The sequence below is a fragment of the Helianthus annuus genome, chromosome 16, assembly GCF_002127325.2.
Source record: "Helianthus annuus cultivar XRQ/B chromosome 16, HanXRQr2.0-SUNRISE, whole genome shotgun sequence".
Classification (NCBI taxonomy): Eukaryota; Viridiplantae; Streptophyta; class Magnoliopsida; order Asterales; family Asteraceae; genus Helianthus; species Helianthus annuus.
Genome location: NC_035448.2, coordinates 40,516,495 through 40,536,298, shown reverse-complemented (window position 1 = coordinate 40,536,298; position 19,804 = coordinate 40,516,495). Strand labels below are relative to the sequence as shown.

Genomic DNA, 19,804 nt, shown 5'->3' with positions numbered 1-19,804 from the left:
CACCCTTTTCACTAATCCACTCTGATGTGTGGGGTCCTGCTCCTGTGATGGGGGCAGGGTCTTCGGTACTTTCTACTATTCGTGGATGATTGCACTCGCATGACATGGGTATATTTTTTAAAAAACAAAGCCGAAGTTTACGAGAAATTTATCACGTTTTATGCTATGATTCACACTCAGTTCCAAACTCAAATTCAAATCCTTCGATCCGACAATGGGGGGGAAGTTTGTCAATATATCAATGAAACAATTCTTTAAAACCAAAGGATTAATTCATCAAACCTCTTGTTCTCATACTCCCGAACAAAACGGTGTTGCCGAACGAAAAAACCGTATTATTCTTGAAATGACTCGAGCTCTTTTAATAGAATCTCAGGTACCTAAATCTTTCTAGCCGGAGGCGGTTGCAACCTCCGTGCATCTCCTAAATCGACTTTCCACAAAAGCTCTTAAATTTAAGACTCCCTTAGATTGTCTGTCTAAGTCTGCCAGTATTTCCCATCCTCTTACACTTCAACCTCGGATCTTCGGGTGTACAGCATTTGTCCACATACCTAAAACCAACCGAAACAAACTTGGCCCATGTGCTGAGAAATGTGTATTTGTCGGCTATGGGATCGATCAAATAGGTTACCGGTGTTATAATCCAAAAACTCATCAAATGTTCACCACAACGAATGTTGACTTTCTTGAAACAAAGTACTTTTATGACACCCAACTCAGTGGTCAGGGGAGAATGGCTGTATAGATACTCTGAGTTGGCTAACCCAACTTCCCTCATCTGAAGAAGTAACAACAGAAAACCATCACCGTACTTCGAGTCCTTCAAACACGGCCATACAATTTGCAGAGCACGGTACCACTGAAGAAAGCCCATCCAACGTGATACCAGAGGTAAGAAATAATGAGAACTCTGAATGTACTACGTCTTATAACTATGAGACAACAGAGGAACACACAGAACCGACAACAACCGAACCTACAGAACATGTTGAACCAGATGTTGAACACGTTGAACAGGTTGAACCAGTTGTTGAAGAGGTGGAACCAGTTATTGAAAATGTTGAACCAGGTGTAGCAAAGACAACCGGGAGATATTCCCTCCCTCCAATAGAGAATAGAGGAGTTCTTCCTAAGAGATACTCTCCAGAAAAGTTGGTTCCAAGGTCTAGGTATCCTGTGGCAAACATTGTCACTGGAAATATGTCTAAGGAAGCTAAAGCTTTTGTCGTTGCCTTGTGCTCTGAACAAATGCCATCTACAACACAGGAAGCCTTGAAATCTGAAGAATGGAAAAAGGCCATGGAGAACGAAATGGAAGCACTTGATGTGTGTAAAATGCAACATATAAATTACATCAAATGAGGCATAAAACTAACCCTTTTTAAGTACTAATGTTGGAAAAAGAGTGTTTTTGTCTTCCTTTTGTATTTTCAGGATTAAATGAGCTCAAATTAACAAAAGAAGCAAAAAGACAGCTAAATCTAACCTTAAGAGGGGCGAAAGTAAAAATAATCACTATCTCTCCTTCGAATGCGCCCAGCCAGATATTCTAGGAGAAATGCTCCTCGACGAGTTATTTCAACTAGAAGATCTAATTCTAAATTGGTCAAAAGAGCTCAGGAAGGATTTCATTGATCCACCCCAAGACGATGACCATGAAGAAATGTTGGGATCGCATTCCAACAACCTCGTTGCTCCCAAAAATACCTTCATACCTAGCGAAGACTTGGACGATAGTCGTCCGTGTGCCGATTGTGCCGTGAAGGACTCTCTATCGACTTCGTTCGGTGCATACATAGACCTGAGCGATTCGGCATATACCTTCTTTAACGAGAGCCCGAGAAAGGGTTGGACTTGTCCACCTAGAATGAAAATTGGAATTACCCTCACCGACAACCTCTTGCGTTCTCGCCTTAGTCTAGGACAATTAAGGTATCTTAGGCACTTTGGGGTTGTTCCAACCAGTCAGGAACCAACCGGTACTATTAAGTTCCTTAAGATTAGACAAACTTCATAAAACAGTCTCTCGACACGGGGCCGTGTCCAGCCAACACGCCCCCGTGTCCACCAAAAGATTCCCTTCTGACCCTTACGTCAGAATACGGACAAACTGTGTCAGAATCCCATCTGCACACGGGGCCATGCCCACTGAACACGGGGCCGTGTCCAGGATGCTGTTGTTTTCTATAAATGCAGCCAAGAATTCTGCACATTTGGACCAACTTGGGACAGAGATTTGAAGGAATCTTCTCTCAACTATCCTAGGTAAGTTCTAAAAGAAGTTTCCAACAACCCATCTTGTCATTTCCTCTCTTAACCATTTCCTTCTTCTTCATCTTTCTCCAAGAGCCTCCATTAAAGTTTGAATTTTCAAGCTTTGTGGTAGGGATTGATGAGTTTTGTTCAAGGAATCTTAGTAAAGATATGTTGTATAACATTGTTTTAAGTTACTAATGTTTAAAAAGACCCCACAAGTTCAGAAAATAACTTAAAACTTCAAGTTTCCTTGCTCCAAAACTCCGCAGAAAGATGAACACGGGGCCGCGCTCAATGAGCACGGGGCCATGTCCGGTCTACTGTTTCAGCAAATAAACTATTTTCAGTTTATTTTTCGTAGAATGTCGAGTGAAAACAGTGAAACATCTTCCGTGCATTCATCAAACAGCCGAAGAGGAAGGAGGCCCTCCATTGAAGCTACACTTGTGCACTATGTAATAGCATTAAGGGAGGCTCTCGACGAAATGACGTCAGTAGAGGAGGTCCTAATCGACCGTATTAACGATCTTACGGTGGGACTCGAGAGTAGCTTCCAAGAGATTAACCTCTTGCACCAGAGGTTAAATATTCTTGTAACACCCCCGATGGAACCGGTCCTCCCTCAACAGGATTGGAACCTGGCGCTCGGAGTTAACAACCCTACCGGGTGGGACGACATTCCGGCGGAACCTCCCATGGAGCACCAACAAGAGATCCCGGTGGAAATCGCAACTCCTCAAACTGACGCTAATGAGCCCTCTTTTCTCCTTCCAAGGGAGGTGGAGGAGTGGCTCACCGACATATGAGGAAAGCCACACCCGGAAGAAGGAGTTCTATAAGGCCATATCTAACCAAGACTACTAGCTTCTTGGAATTTTGCTAATTAAAATAAAGTATAGGCTAGAACTCCATGGTTTAATGCTTCTTGTGTTTTCTTATCTAGCTTAATATAAATTTAGGACTATGTAAGATCTCTCTATGGTTTTAATGGAATGACGGTTTTAAGGTTTGAATGGTTCGTAATAAATAAAACACACTCATGGTGGTAAAGGATGACAAGGGAAACGAGAAACATGGCCCCATGCACAAGAATAAGGCCACCCGTCAACAATTTCTCCATTACAGAAGGTTCAGCACGGGTCGTGCCCATCCAACACGGCCCCGTGCTGAACACCCTGCAGAAAAATGCCCAGTTCAGGTAACTGGACACGGGCCGTGTTCACCAGACACGCCCCCGTGTCCAGGCTTCTGTTTCTTTTCTTTAATTTTCGTTACTGGCACCTGAACACGGGGCCGTGCCCGTTCCCCACGGGGCCGTGTCCAGACTGCCAGTAACATAAATTTTCGCTTTTAACACCATGTTACACATTCAATCAACCTAAAAATTTATTTTTGGGACACATTGAGGACAATGTGTAATTTAAGTGTGGGGGGGATGCTAAAACCTTGAATTTTGCAAGTCCTAATAACAAGCCTTACACAAAACTCTATTGGAACCGCTAATCACCCCAAATTTTTTTTTTTCAAAAACTTTCATCTTTTTTTTTTTACTTGTCTAAAGTTTAAGTTGGGAATTCTAAGACTAAAAAGGTTATATTTTTACAAATTTACAACCGATAGCGTCGTGATAAAAAGAACCAACATAAGAAAATTATGAAACGGCATGACAAGCTTAGTTAAAATTCGATTATATATACTTGATCACATAGAAAAACCCATTCCCACAAAAAGTGAGTTTTAAGCCTTTATTGAGCATACAAATATACATCTTTACGCTAAATGCTCATTTTTCGTTTCTTGTGTGAATAGCCGCTTGGTTCTTACGACTCTAGAACTTACCACGACAATTCATTTCCGGTCCTTACCAACTTAAACCCAAGTAAGTAAATGATGGAGGCATTAGGACTAACCCTTTTTCTTTCAAAACCCTTATTTTTATTTTTCTTTTCACCTACCCAAAAACTCCCCCTAGTTAACCCCTTTGAGCCTAAACCTTTTCATTTCTTTACTCAAAACCCTTTTTACCCACAAAAAAAAAAAAAACCCTTTTTATTTTTTTTACCCTTTATTTTAGTAACAAGCTCGGTTTTCGTGTAACTGAAAAAAAAGAGAGAATTTTACAATGAAGTTAGAAATAAACAAACAAAGCTCCTAAAAAGCTTGTTTGAAGAAATACTCATTGAGAACAAAAAGTCACTAAAACAAAATGTTTTACGAAAACCGACGTTTTTTACGCTTTTCGCCCTTTTACTAACCACTAACCCAACTACCCTCCTTTAGCCCAAGCCTTTAACCAAAAAGTCCTCTTGATATTTACAAAGGTAACAAGTTAAAAAGGAGGAGGATTGATTGCTTGGCAAGCCTATGGTAGGAATAAGTTCCAGGCCGCTCTCGAGTGATTCACTAAAAAAATTACACATTCGGCCGAGTGTGAGTGATTTCTCCCGTGAGGTATGTGAACTTGTATATAAATGGAATTTTAAAAAGGCATGCTATGCCCAAATAAGTAATTTCTCTTATGAAACGTTCTAAATAAATCACAACGAATAGGATTGTAAATAAATAAAAATAAAACCCAATAAAGATCTTGGATTCCCGACACTCTATGACAAGCCAAAACCTTCTCTTCTACCCATTCCATTTGGGAGTGTAAGCCACATATTAAAGAGTTTTGCTTGAGGACAAGCAAAAATTCAAGTGTGGGGGTATTTGACGTGTGTAAAATGCAACATATAAATTACATCAAATGAGGCATAAAACTAACCCTTTTTAAGTACTAATGTTGGAAAAAGAGTGTTTTTGTCTTCCTTTTGTATTTTCAGGATTAAATGAGCTCAAATTAACAAAAGAAGCAAAAAGACAGCTAAATCTAACATAAATACAAGAAAGGAACATAAGTGGATTGCCCGACCCCTCAACAGCATCCTCCCAAGCAAAACAAGAGAAGGCAGAAGACTGAACACGCCCCGTGCTCAGCCAGCACGGGGTCGTGCCCAAGAAGCAGCAGAAAAGACAAACCTGTAGAAGCTTCTATTGCCCACCACGGGGTCGTGCCCAGCGAACACGGGGGCGTGGCGAAAGTACTGCAGGCGCATTAATTGTAATTGCGAATTACAATTAATGAGGAGAGAGATTGTCAGACGGGCACGGGGCCGTGTGTAGCGGACACGGGGCCGTGCCCAGGCTTCTATTCAGCCTATAAATAGGAGTGCTTGGCTTCATTGCAACTCATCCCTTGGCACACCACCTCTCTCACACTTCATCCACCACCCACCACCATCACAACACCATCATCCACCACCATCATCCATTGTCCATCATAGAGTGTGTGAGTCGTCTCGGGATCCAAGATTGATCGTAAGAGTTCTTGACAATCAAGGCCATGTTTGCCTAAGTCTCTTACATCACTTGGTGAAGACAACTGTTTAGTATAATACTTTTTATTTTTAATCTTTTGCACTTTTTATTTGGTTTTGTATTAATGACTTTAATAACTAGTTGCTTATGTTGAAGGTGATTCTTCCTTATCGTTTGTCTGTGGTGTCTTGGCATTATTTTACTGTCTATATAAAATAAAAGATTTTCACCATTCATATCTCCACGGTCTATATGGAGGTATGTTGGCTACCTGGTCGGGGGTTAAGGGAACGGTTTGGTAAGGGTCTTGCCCTTGTTCAGCGTTTAGAGGTCCTGCAAGGGACTTGGGTCAAATTTAGTAGGATCTCCTTCAATACCCATAGGTATTGGATGGCGGGGATCCAAACTCTTTGACCCCCTCATAAGTTAACTACTATTAATACTATAACCCGGCTATTTAGGACTGTATCCCTGCTGACTCAGACTACTTAGTCGAGGGTAACGTCACCTCCAAAAGAGGGGCCTACCATAATTTGCATTAATAACTTAATTCATTATCTTTCAATAATCCGACCCTTTAGGATTGTATCCTTGCTGACTCAAGCTACTGGGTTGAGGGTAACGTCGCCTTCAAAACAGGGGCCTACTACAATAAGTAAGATAATCTCTTAAACAAGTGCAAAAGTGCGAAAATAATCAAAGGTTATACTAATACACGAGTCGGATCCAAGTGATTCATCTTGTCTATCTGTTTTTATTTTTCTTTTATTTTTCAGCATTTAGTTAGTTTTTATTTTCTTAGTTTAAAAATCTTTTCTAACATTTTGATTTGATTAGACGTTGAGGATAAACCGGTACTAAAAGCTCTTGTGTCCTTGGACGACCTCGGTATCTTACCAACACTATACTATGTCCATGATGGGTGCACTTGCCCATATGTGTGTTTAGTGTTAGTAAATATCGTGTATTATAAATTTAAAACTTGGTTAAAAGTGTAAAAAGGGCTTAAAATATACATCTAAAATATATACACACTAACACGCATCACACTCAAGAAGAATAACACGTGGGAGAAATGCACCCTTCCAGCAGGAAAGAAACCGGTGGGATGTCGGTGGGTGTTTTCAGTCAAACACAGACCTGATGGCACGATTGAAAGATACAAAGCAGGGCTGGTTGCAAAGGGTTATACTCAGACTTATGGAATTGACTACTCTGAAACCTTCTCCCCAGTAGCCAAAATCGATACAATCAGAGTCCTTTTTCAGTAGCTGCCAATAAAGGTTGTCCTCTTCATCAATTTGACGTAAAAAATGTCTTCCTTCACGGAGAACTGAACGAGGAGGTCTATATAGACGCTCCACCGGGATTCAATGAGAATTTCAAGGCTGGAGAAACATGTCGGTTGAAGAAATCTCTATATGGGCTTAAGCAGTCTCCTAGAGCTTGGTTTGGAAGGTTTACCCTTGCTATGAAGAAATATGGTTTCAAACAAAGCAAATTTGATCATACCCTATTTTTGAAACGTAGGGGCAGTCTTGTGACCTGCTTAATTATCTACATCGATGACATGATACTTACGGGAAACGATGAAGAGGAAATGTCAATGTTAAGAGATAAACTTTTTTCGGAATTCGAGATGAAAGATCTGGGAAGATTGAAGTACTTTCTTGGAATTGAAGTTCTAAGATCTAAACAAGGGATTTTTATCTGTCAGAAGAAATATATCCTTGATATGCTAGCCGAAACCGGAATGATTGAGTGCAGACCGGCGGACACCCCAATGGTGGTTAATCACGGCCTACACATGGAAGATGAGCGGAACTAGCAGATAAGGAGAGATATCAACGAATGGTGGGAAAACTGATTTACCTCTCCCACACTCGTCCATATATAGCTTATGCAGTAGGAGTGGTGAGTCAGTTTATGCACTAGCCCCAAGCGAGTCACATGGAAGCAGTATTAAGAATCATCAAGTATCTCAAGGGAACAACAGGTCATGGTATACTGTTTAAATCAAATGGGCACTTAAAAATCCAAGCTTATACAGACGCCGACTGGGCAGGGGATAAAGGAACGAGAAGGTCAACCTCAGGATACTTTACCATGTTCGGAGGAAATCTAGTTACCTGGAGAAGTAAAAAAACAAAAGGTAGTTGCCCTATCTAGTGCAGAAGCTGAATTCCGAGGGGTTGCATGTGGCCTAGCAGAGATTCTGTGGATTCACAAGCTCCTAACTGAGATTGGCTTTCTTCCTACTACAGCAACCAAAATCATGTGCGACAATAAAGCTACTATACAGATCTCAGAAAATCCAGTCCAACATGAGGGAACAAAACATGTGGAGGTAGATCGACACTTCATCAAGGAGAAATTGGAGGAAGGTATCATAGAGCTCCCATATGTACAGTAAAAAGATCAACTCGCAGATATTCTTACAAAAGCTGTCAACGGGAACGTGTTTTGTAGCTGCTTGAGCAAGTTAAGTATTGGTGATCTCACTGCTCAACTTGAGGGGGAGTGTCGGAAAGTGAATGATGTGTCGTAGTGTAGGGGCTAAATATGTAACTTGGTATTCTATATAAACACCATTCTTTGTAACCCTAATGCTTGTACAACACAATTTTTCAATACAATTCAAACCCAAATCAGAGATTGTTCTCTATACCAAACAACACAGAATGGTTGTACTGATGATTTTTATTCCTGCACATGCGGGTATCATATGCGATCTTAAAATATATATGGCTAATGTTTGCTGCCTATAAATCACTAAATCATTTTCATCATGATTTTAATTACTTAAACTTTGGTTTAGCTTACTTGCATATGAACATTATCAACTATATACAAAAGTTGAACTTTTGATTTTAAAAGATGCATACAATACCTTTTTGAAGGGTTAATTTGAGTTTATATGGATTGTGGTCCCACATACAAGCAAGTATGTACATTGAAGCCTCAGGAGAACCATGAGATAAGAATATTGGTTGATTTGGTTTTCATCAAGATTCAATGTTGAAGGATGTTCCAACTTGGGAGCTATAAGAAACATGCATTTATCTATAAACAACACATTTTGGACACACAATTATGGTTGGTACAAGAACAACTATCATGAGAATCATTTTTCAAGCTGTCAAATCGTCAACGTCGTAATTTTTTATGCTATCAATTCAGTATTAACCTTTCCCTTTCTATGCATTCTAATTGTTGATGAATATGTATCTTTTTTTCGTTTATCTTTTTTTCGTTTTATTGTAGTCACAAGGAAACAAATGCATGCCCATTTTTCAATAGAAGATGTAATTTTCTTACTTTCTTAACAGACATGCATGTTTTGTTGATAATATTAAATACAAATCATATCGTCTTTTATATATATATATATATATATATATATATATATATATATAGGTAGAGGATCCTGTAAAAAAGGCCTAAAGTGTGAGAAGGGTAAGAAAGAATCTCAGCCATTAGATCTTTTGATCTAATGGTTGAGATCAATATGGACCAAATTGTAAAATATTTTCATTAATTTGGACTGACTTGAAATATCTAGAGGTAATATAGTCTTTTAAACCCACTAGAAATTAGGTAATGCACATGTAACTTCCCCCGTCTTTTTTAAACGTCAATAACTTTTTGTACGTAACTTTTTTAAAAAAAAAAATTACACCATAATAACGAGCGTTTTTTATCTTTAATATGAGTACCATATTGCTATATTTATATAGAGAAAAAAATATGTTTCGATCAGATGTTTAGTCAATGAATGGTGTTATACTTGCTGAATGGTGTTATATACTTGCTGAATGGTGTTATATACTTACTGAATGGTGTTATATACTTGCTGAATGCTGAATGGTGTTATATACTTGCTGAATGGTGTTATATACTTACTGAATGGTGTTATATACTTGCTGAATGCTGAATGGTGTTATATACTTGCTGAATGATGTTATATACTTATTGAATGGTGTTATATACTTACTGAATGGTGTTATATACTTCCTATAATTAAGGTGACGGTTATGGGAAGTTTTTATTTAATCGAATTAATGATAAAATTACTTGTTTACCCTTTTCAATTAATTTAGATCTAATGGCTGAGATTCTTTCTTACCTTTCTCACACTTTTGATCTTTTTTACAATAACCTTACCCTATATATATATATATATATATATATAGGGAGAATATCATGTGAGAACCACCTCTTATTGTGAGAACCGCGAGAACCAATGTGAACACACCAAAAATGCCTAAAAATAGCTAAAAATCACACAAATTTTTTTTTAATATTTTTTATATAAAAATCGCTACTTTTCGAAGCCAAAAAAAAATTTTTTTTTTAAATAATTTTTTTTTTGCCAGTAAAAGTAGCGATTTGAGCATAAAAAATATTAAAAAAAAATTAGATTTTTTTTATTCTTTTAGATTTTTTTATGTTTTTTGGGGGTTTAGTTTTTAGCATTTTAGCTTGGGGGTGGGAGGGGTTTAGGTTTTTGGGGGGTGGGGGAGGGGGTTTAGGTTTTTTTTTTTTTTTTTTTTTTTGGGGGGGGGGGGGGGTGGGGGGGTTAGGTTTTTTTGGGGGTTTTAGTTTTTAGCATTTAGCTTTGGGGGGGGGGTGGGGGTTAGGTTTTTTTAGCTATTTTAGGTTGTGTTCACATTGGTTCTCAAGGTTCTCACAATAAGGGTGGTTCTCGCATGAGCCTCTCCCTATATATATATAGGGGATCGCTAAAATGAAAAACCACCTCTAGTTGTAAGAACCATGGGAACCACTTTTTAGCCCTTAGATCAACTAGATGGATGGATGAGATTAAAAGTAGTTAATATTAATATTAAAAGTTTTTTGTCTTATTATGTTTTTAATATTTTATTGTTAAAGGGTATTTAGGTAAAATTGTTTTTTTTTCTTTTTATATATATTATTTTTAAATGTCTTTTTTGTCCCATTCATTAATTACTTTTTTTGTCTTAATAATTTTTTATTAAAAACTGATTTTTTTGTTTAAAAACTTTTTTGAAATCAGATTTTTATAATATTTTTTTTTAAGATTAGTTTTAAAAAAACGTTTTGAAGAGCCGTTTTTTTACGCCCTGTTTTTTCAACGCGTCGTTTTTTCAAAACGCCGTTTTTACGTTTTATGCCCCGGTTTTTTTACGTTAACGTTTTTTTACGTTTTACGCGCCGGTCGTTTACGTTAATGTTATTTTACGTTTTACATGTCGGGTTTTTACGTTTTACGCCCCGGTTTTTTACGTTTTACGCGTCGGTTTTTTACGTTAACGTTTTTTTACGTTTGTCGCGCCATTTTTTACGTTAACGTTATTTACGTTTTACGCGCCGGTTTTTTACATTTTACGCGCCGGTTTTTTACATTAACGTTTCTTTACGTTTTACGCGCCGGTTTTTTTACGTTAACGTTTTTTATGTTTTTACGTTTTACGCGCTGGTTTTTTACGTTAACGTTTTTTAGGTTAACATTTTTAAATTCAGGTTTTTTACGTTTTGGTAAAAAAAAAAATTATGTTTTTACGTTTTACCTAAACTTTTTACGTTTTACGTTAAAAAGTTTACGGTTTACGTCAAAAAGTTTACGGTTTAATTTTTTTTTACAAAAACTTTTTTACGCAAAAACGAACGCACCCAGAAATCGCAAACTCGGTGAGCGTCTCAGATATATTGTTATCATCATCGACGCCTAAAATAAAAATAAAAAAAAACCCAAACAAACAAAAATCAAAAGAACGAGTGGATTCTAGAAAAAAAACGAAGTTTTGGCTCAGATTTTCCGATAATCAGAGGCTGCAAAGTAGTGTTGCAGGTTCAAAACCCTACCCTCCGCCATCCTTGCCGCGCTATCGTCAGTTTTTTTTTCATCATCACAGCCGATTTAAACCCAGATTCAAACCGAGATTCAAACCCAGATTCAACAAAATTAAAAACCCAGATTCAACAAAATTAAAAACCCAGATTCAACATTCAAACCCAGATTCAAACATTCATAGCCGATTCAAAAACCCAGATTCAACATTCACAGGCGATTTAAACCCAGATTCAAACCCACAAGGAACATGAACATCATTCAACCCACATATCAGATCAAACCCACATATCAAATCAAAAACATTCAAAAAGTTCACAGATTATAACATTCAAACAATCAAAAAATCACCAGCAAAAAAACGTTAATAAAGCATACCAAAATATCTAACCAAACACCACCACCGTCGCCGTGAAACCCCCACCACTGCCACCACCGTCTCCGACAGTCCTCACCACCACCACCGTCTCCGTTCCCATCAAAACCCACCACCACAATCGCCGCCAAAACCCATTTCTCCACGACTGAAAAACCTGCAAACCCCATCTCCTTTCACTCGAAACCCCAAGTCGCACAAACGACCACCACTACAACCCCCCCCCCCCATTTTCTTTCTCCGGCCGTAAACCCTGCCGCCACACACTACCGTACACCACTGCCGCCACACCCGTTCAGATCTGAGCAAACACCCCTAAATTTTGACGGTGAAACGATGAGTGAGAGGTATCCCATCAAAGGTTTAGCACCGGCGAAACACCGGCGAATAACTTCATCTTTGTGATGATTGCGGCGGCGGAGGGGTAGCTGTGGGGTGGCGGCGACGGCGGAGAGGATGAAGGAGAACCGGAGGGGGGGATGGTTTTTCTTTTGAAGGAGAACCAGGGATGAAGGAGAACCGAAGGGGGAGGGTTTTTCTTTCGATTTGCAAGAGAGAGGGTGGGGAGAGAACTCACAAACAGGGATGAAGGAGAACAGGGATGAAAGTATGTTGAGGAGAGAGGAGACTGACATTTATAAATGAGGAGAGAGAAACTGACATTTTATATATGAGGAGAGAGGGTGACATTTGGGGTAAATGACCATAATACCCTTTGAATTGTCATATTCTGATTGGTTGAGAGTGGTTCTCGCGGTTCTTACAACTGGATGTGGTTCTTATTTTAGCGGCTCCCTATATATATATATCTTTTCAATGAATGGGATCGGGCAACCTTCTCATTTTCCGTTTTGTTTTACAGGTTGAAGAATTTAAAACAACTGTATCAGAAAGGAATGCATATGAAATATTGTCTACAAGAAATGTATATGGTCGTGTTTTGTCTTCTTATGGGTCCTATGTTGGATGGTGTTGAAATGCTTGCGACCACTGCCTGCCTACGCGTCAACACTGTCAACGCGGTGTTCATACTTCGCCGTTCGCCGCAACGCGACGGGATACATCGTAGTTCACTATAACTAGAGTCAAATCTAGCTACAGTTTGTTTGGTTTTTTTTTTTTTTTTTTTTGTTTTTTTTGTGTCTATTTGTGTGTTTCAATCATTTCATCCTCCAAATATTTCCACAAGAATTTAGAGCAATTTTAATACTTCAAAATATTACAACAAGAGTTTGTGTTTTTTTTTCTTAAAAATACTTAACTTTGCAGGTTGTTTATCTCCTCACTACCTAAGCAGCCCCAGATCTAAAAAAAAACATATATCAATCAGACGCCACCTACCAACCAAAAACTATTTTAGAACGATTATCAATAGCCTTACTCCATGTTATTTATCAAGTAACACTATATTACCATTCATCACCTGTGGTTTAGTTGTAGGAGGCTTGGATTCTCTAGTGGAGATCCAAATTCGATCCCCACTCGTGTCATTTTTGGTGGACTAAGGCAATGCAAGAGTTGAGCTAAGCCTTGTGTCAGTTCGAATCCCGAGTCCACCCGGATTTTCTTTCTACCATGCGTTACGTCAAAGGGTTTCTGCTCTTGTGGTGACACAACAACTGTCAAGTGGCAGTCGACGATATAATTTTCCGAGTGAACTCTGAAGTCAGCATAAGTTCAATTAAGACCACATAATCTGGCCAAAGTAGGATAGTAGGGCTCTCCAATTTAAACAAACACAATATTGTTATATAATCCGACGTGTAGAATTCCTGTAGTTTATTATAATATTATTTGATCTGATTATTTGTGAATTAATTGTTTGGTGCGACGTGGGGACACAAGATTGTTAAAAGTAATGAAGCAATAATGCCTCCTCTGACTGACACATTATGTTGTGGTTCAAATGTTCAATCGTAAATCAATTCTTTTTTCCCCTTTTTTAATAATGTTGTATTTTGTATTTTATATTTTTCATACAAATGTTTCACCACATAACATACATTTTTTACTGGACTCAAGTAAATTATTGGCCGTTGAATAACTAAACAGCTGAAAAATTAAAACCGGATGATGTAAATTATTGGCCGTTGGCGAGACGAAACGTACCGGTGCCGAACCAAATGTGTGTTCTGTGTGGAGATTATGCAGAGACATGCGATCACATTTTTGTCTCGTGTCACTTCGCTCAATCGATATGGCAAAACTTGGCAATTTGGTGTAGGATGCCGCCGATAATAGCATTTGGTATCAAAGACCTACTCACATTGCATGGCCCAAGATCGAGCTCGAGGGAGAGTAAAGCTATCCATGCGGTCATTCTTGTCACCTTCTGGTCGATATGGAAAGTACGGAATGAGGTTGTCTTCAATCAAGCGGTCCCGAATGTCGTTAAATCCTTAGATGAGATTAAATCGATGGCGTATTTATGGGTGAAGAGTCGGTCAAAAATGGCTTCTCTTTCATGGGAAAATTGGAGCCGTTTCAATTTAGGGGCTATGTAATTTTGTTTTGGTGTTAAGTTTGGTGTAAAACGATGTAAATTTGGATTGTAGCTTCTTGCTACTATTAATAAAATTTTTGTCGGCCGTTCAAAAAAACTATTACTAATCTAGTCAAAGACTCAAAGATGCGTGCCTCTTTAGCTTAGGTGTTCGGCAAAAAAACCGGTTAATTAATCGGATCTGGTTATCAACCAGTTAGTGGTTAATTATAACCGTGGTTAGTAACCGGTTATATATATTTAGTATAGGAACTGATCACCCAGGATTTTTTTTTATTGGGGTCAATTTTTTTGAATAAAATTTTTTCACGAACATTAAAATTTTCAGGTCAGTCATCGTAGTCGGGTCGGGTCGGGTCGGGGCTAGGAAATAATGTAAAAGCCTTTAGTGGACATTAAACCACTACATTATTATGAACCATTTTTAAGCATCAAGTTATCAAATAGTGTTGATTAATAAGTAGTTTGGAACCAATAGCTACCTAAACAACACAATTACTTCACATAACTTCAAAATTTTGTTTAAGTTATTTTTTTTTTTTTAATTTTTTAAGCTTTTTTTTTATGAACGCCACTATATGTTGGAAGTCTTATTTGGTAATCAAATGTGAAATAAAATCATTCGGAGATATTAAATTTATCATTTTAAAGAAGCAAATTAGAGGGTCAATGGATGGTTGTGTTGTTTTAAAGCACTAGTTTAATTTTGATGAAAAAAATAAACTAAAAAAAGGAGATGGAAGACTTGAACTTGAGATCTATTTGTTGGAACACAAGGAGATTTACCACCACACCATCTTTGTTTTTAATATTATGGGTCCAACTAATTTATTTTATAGGGTCCTTAAAAAATTTAACATATCGGTTCTACTATTTTTTTTTTAAAACACAGGGGTCCGTGGACCCCAACCCGTACCATGTGGGTCCGCCCCTGGAACTCGTTATTAACAGATTTTTTATCCGGTAAACTAGTTAACGGAAAAGAAAAACCTCGAAAATTCAAAAAAAAGGCAAAAAAAAACCGGTTATTAACAGAAAATAACCGGTTAATTAACCAAACCGGTTAAAGGCATTAACTAGACCCGTGAAAAAATAACCTGTTAAAGTAATAACCAGTACTTTAACCGGTTAAAGTCAAAAGGTCAAATTAACCGGTTATTGAAATTAACCGGTTTGTGCACCTCGTGTTCATGCGAGTAGAGGTGTAAAACAAACTGGTTTGGGCCCGCCATACCGTTTCAGAGCCCAGATCGATACGCCAAAAAACCGGTTTGGGATAGGTTTGAGATTTCAGTCTTGTGAACCGGTTTTAGCCCAAATTTGTTTGGGCCCGGTAAAAAAATAACTTTAACCGTCAAAAACATGTGTATTTCCTTAAATAAAATGAGTGTGGAGAACCGGTTTTTGACCGTTGCCTAGCAGAGTTGTGGCCGTTTGACGCTTGAATTTTGCAAAAAAAAAAAAAAACAATAATAAAAAAAAATTGGCATTTTAGCCCCCGCACGGTATAAATACGTATGGGTATTTTGGTTGAAACAACACAACAATCAAAAACACATTCTACACTCTTAAACGCTAAAAAATGCTTGTTTACGTCCCAAAGAAACTCTCAAATGGACCGAAGAACACCCGAAAATATAAACTATGGAGATAGAGAGAAACATGGTTTAACAACACATGAAGCCAAAAAAAAAAAAGGTAGGAACTCTAGGGGACTCTGATGCAGTCTAGAAATGGAATAAAAAATCATAGTATTTGGTTGTTGGCTCAATATTTTAACAACACAAGAAAACAATTTTGTACATAACAACTTGATAGCCAATTAGCTATTTCTTTTGGTTTGTTGTAATTTATCATATAGTTTCAACATTATTAATTTTTTTTTATTATGCTACATATGTTAAGGAAAATATTATAGTTATGTTATAACATCTTTGTAATAGGATTACATTTTATTATTTTTTATGCCTAAATATATATCTTATTCATTTATTAATTATTGCAGTTCTTGCGCATTTATTAATTATTGCAGTTCTTGCGCCTTTAACACATCTATAGTCAAGTGATAGAGGGTTCAAATCTCATCTAAGACATAAGTACGAACGGATTATTATCGATACTTGTTGTGGTTTTACTTGAATGAAGAGCATGAAACAACAGATTCTTTATCTTCCAAGAAACAAACACATAGCATTACAAGACAAGTCACCCAAAATAATGGGATCCAACAAAAGAGCATACAAACACATCACTTTGTCCCCAATGGACCTTTGGGGATACAGTTTTGTATCAAGACATTTTTCACACGAACAAACCATCATCCCACCTTATTGCTACTACCTGTGCTGCCTTTATATGCACCTGGTGAAGAATGTCGGACCCACATACCCACCCGCCATCGCTCTCCTCACATTTGACTCAAACATTTTTGGGTTGTCTCTTAATACTGCAGCTGCTTCTCGGTTGAGCGGATCCTCATGGTTCGGCTCCTGCAACAATAAAAAAAAATTAACACAGATCCAAAAAGATAAATTTACGAGTAAAATGTCATTTTCGTCCCTGAGGTTTGCTAGTTTTGCGACTTTCGTCCAAAGGTTTGTTTTTCCACATCAGGATCCAAAAGGTTTGAAATGTTATCATTTTCATCCAGCTCGTTAACTCCATTTTTCTCCGTTAAGTCAGGGGTATTTTTGTCTTTTTTGTTAACTTAAAGGGCAATTCGGTCTTTTGAATACTTGTACATTATGCTAAATGCTTGTACATAAAGTGATAAAGACCGAACTGCGCTTTGAGTTAACAAAAAAGACAGAAATACCTCTGACTTAACGGAGAAAAATGGATGAACTTAACAAGCCGGATAAAAATACCAAGATTTCAAACCTTTTGGATCCAGATGCGAAAAAACAAACCTTTGGACGAAAGTCGCAAAACTAGCCAAACCTCAGGGACGAAAATGGCATTTTACCCTAGATTTATTGACTATATATAGCGTTTACCGTGAATAAATGATACAAGCCGTAAATTATAGTATTTATGTTTAGAACAGGTTTCCAGTCTTCACGAAGAATGTTAAGGCACACGTTTCCATCCAAATCGATGTTAGGATGGTAGACCTATAATACAACACGATTGATTATATTTAAGTTTAATTATCAATTACCAAAAAAGACAAAGATTGCCGTTGGTTATAAAGTTCTTACCTTTGTTTTGCATTTGACCTTTGGCGCCTCGTGGGGATAGATGGACGAAATCTGGAAGGTAAATGTAAAGGTGCCACCTCTGGAAGTAAATAGTATGTTGGAGTACGTTATGATTCAGAAACGTCTTATTCATTTTCAATATCAACAAGATAAGAAGAAAACTTTGTATATTCTTTGCACAAATGTGACCAAATGAATGAAAGCTGGAAACTAACTTTAACTAGGCTCAAAAAGAGTTTCTAATGGGTCAAACGAGAATAGGAGACACGAAAAGACAGCAGCAGTTGAGGCTTTCTAACAACAAAGAAAACTGAAAAGATATACTTACAAATAGTATCCATCATCAGGGCGAATAGTTACTTCGAAGTTCATGAGATCATCTTTCCCGTTAGGGAAAGATATGCTACAAGTTTTGGGTAGATTCAGTTCACTTATATCTACAAGTAAAACACACGAAAGAATGATGTGAATAAACCTTTGTGACACACAAGGCTCAAGTTCTCACTCGAACAAAACTGTTCTATAATGTTGATTTCCCAAGGATGAAAACTTCATAGCACCAACAATTCTTTACAACAAGAAGCTAAAACTTTTCAAAAAAAAATCAAGATTTAAGGTCATAAAACTAAGGAATATTGGATTTTAATAATCTCAACTATTCGCCGATGGCCGCCAACAGTCCCAACTTCAAAAATAACCACTGGTAGTCCCGACTATTGACATATTGGCCACCAATGGACCCTGACTAACAGAACCCTAACGCCGTTAGTCTCCGGTCGCCGTAAAACTGTTTTTTGTCCAGAAAAAGATTTCTAAAGGTCCGATCTAATGTTACAAAGAGGTTTGGAACGAAAATGTTGAGTTTTCCGGCCAAAAAGTTGAGTTTTCCAAGGAAAAAGGAGTTTTCTGGCGACTTTAATAATTGGGGCTTTTACTAGAAAAAAGGTTCCCAAAGGTCCATAATAAGGTTACAAAGAGGTTCGGGACGAAAATGTTGAGTTTTACAGCCAAAAAACGTGTTTCCGACGACCGGAGACTAACGGCGTTAGAGTTCTGTTAGTCAGGGTCCATTGGAGGCAAATATGTTAAAAGTTAGGACCGCCGATGGTTATTTTTAAAGTTGGGACTGTTGGCTGGCGGCAACGGCGAATAGTTGAGATTATTAAAATCCAATATTCCTAAAACTAACTTAAGAAGCTAAACACCATAATCTACCTTTGTGAAGACGCAATTCGCCTGCACTTTGCTTCTTAACCGGAGGCTTCCCATTAGAATTTTCCGCAAGTTCTCTTTGCTTCTCCTTGACTTTAAACAACTTAATCATTATTATACCTACTGTAAAACAAGAAACCAAAATGAATTCACATTCAGAACACATCAATATTCATATATACATATACTCACCTAAAACCACATAACCTATAACAAAACATAACACCTACAACTAAAATGAAAAGATAAATCATAAAAGATTGTTAATTTCACAATCATTGCAGCTGAAAAAAGACACTTGATGCAATATAACCATAAAATCTTAATAACAATAAACCATCTTCAAAGCAAATCATTAAAGATTACTAATTTCACCACCAATTTCAGTTTTTTAATCAAAATTAGGGCACAAATCAGTAACCAGAACATCTAAAAACACATATCAATCGAGTCAAACAGCAACAACTACTGCTAACTAACACAAGGAAAGTACAGAAAACACTTGATTAAAACGAAATCAGCTGAGAATTGGTAGAAATTAGAGGCTAAGATTCCGCGATCTGATTAAAGAAGATAGAAATTATGAATCTTGAATGGATAATCGTATGTATATACATGTGATTGATGAAAAGATAACCTGATTGATGAAGATTGAAGAGAAGATAATTTGGGAATTAGGTTTTTTTTTTTTTTTTTTTAATGAAATGGTGAGAGAATAAGAAATGAGAATCTAATCTACACGAAATCAAGGTGAATGGAAGAAAGTCTTGGCTTTCATTGATTTCATTTCACCCTCATCTTGTATTTATTCTTCTACCCAAGCGTGTGTAGGGGGCCGCTAGAATGAGAATCACCTCGAGTTGTAAGAACCGCGAGAACTACTTGGTCCGGGGCGAGGTGGACCAAATATTTTTTTCAAAAACGTAGATGCATGTATTATGAACACATTCGTAAAAAAAATTTTTAAAAAAAATGCCGTGCGTGTTGTTTTTTACACCACAAGTTTGTGGTTTACGAGTTCCGTAAATTACACGCACGGCATTTTTTTTAAAAATTTTTTTTAC

General features: G+C 37.5%; 1 protein-coding gene across 3 annotated transcripts; it reads right to left on the bottom strand.

Annotated features, from left to right (window-relative positions):
• Positions 1-16,468: 16,468 nt before the first annotated feature.
• LOC110915245 (NEDD8-conjugating enzyme Ubc12) lies at positions 16,469-19,540 on the bottom strand. 3 transcript variants are annotated; one of them, XM_022159910.2, is made up of 6 exons: positions 19,378-19,540; positions 18,744-18,860; positions 17,857-17,965; positions 17,529-17,607; positions 17,325-17,441; positions 16,469-16,817 (listed from the first exon to the last, which is right to left on the bottom strand). In XM_022159910.2, the coding sequence occupies exons 2-6, from the start codon at positions 18,850-18,852 to the stop codon at positions 16,680-16,682; spliced, it is 552 nt and encodes a 183-aa protein (XP_022015602.1). In that variant the 5' UTR covers positions 18,853-18,860; positions 19,378-19,540; the 3' UTR covers positions 16,469-16,679. The 3 variants fall into 3 exon arrangements, with proteins under 3 accessions (XP_022015602.1, XP_022015601.1, XP_035841143.1); XM_022159909.2 differs by having other exon boundaries at positions 18,744-18,863; positions 19,378-19,537; XM_035985250.1 differs by having other exon boundaries at positions 18,744-18,863; positions 19,356-19,536.
• Positions 19,541-19,804: the final 264 nt, after the last annotated feature.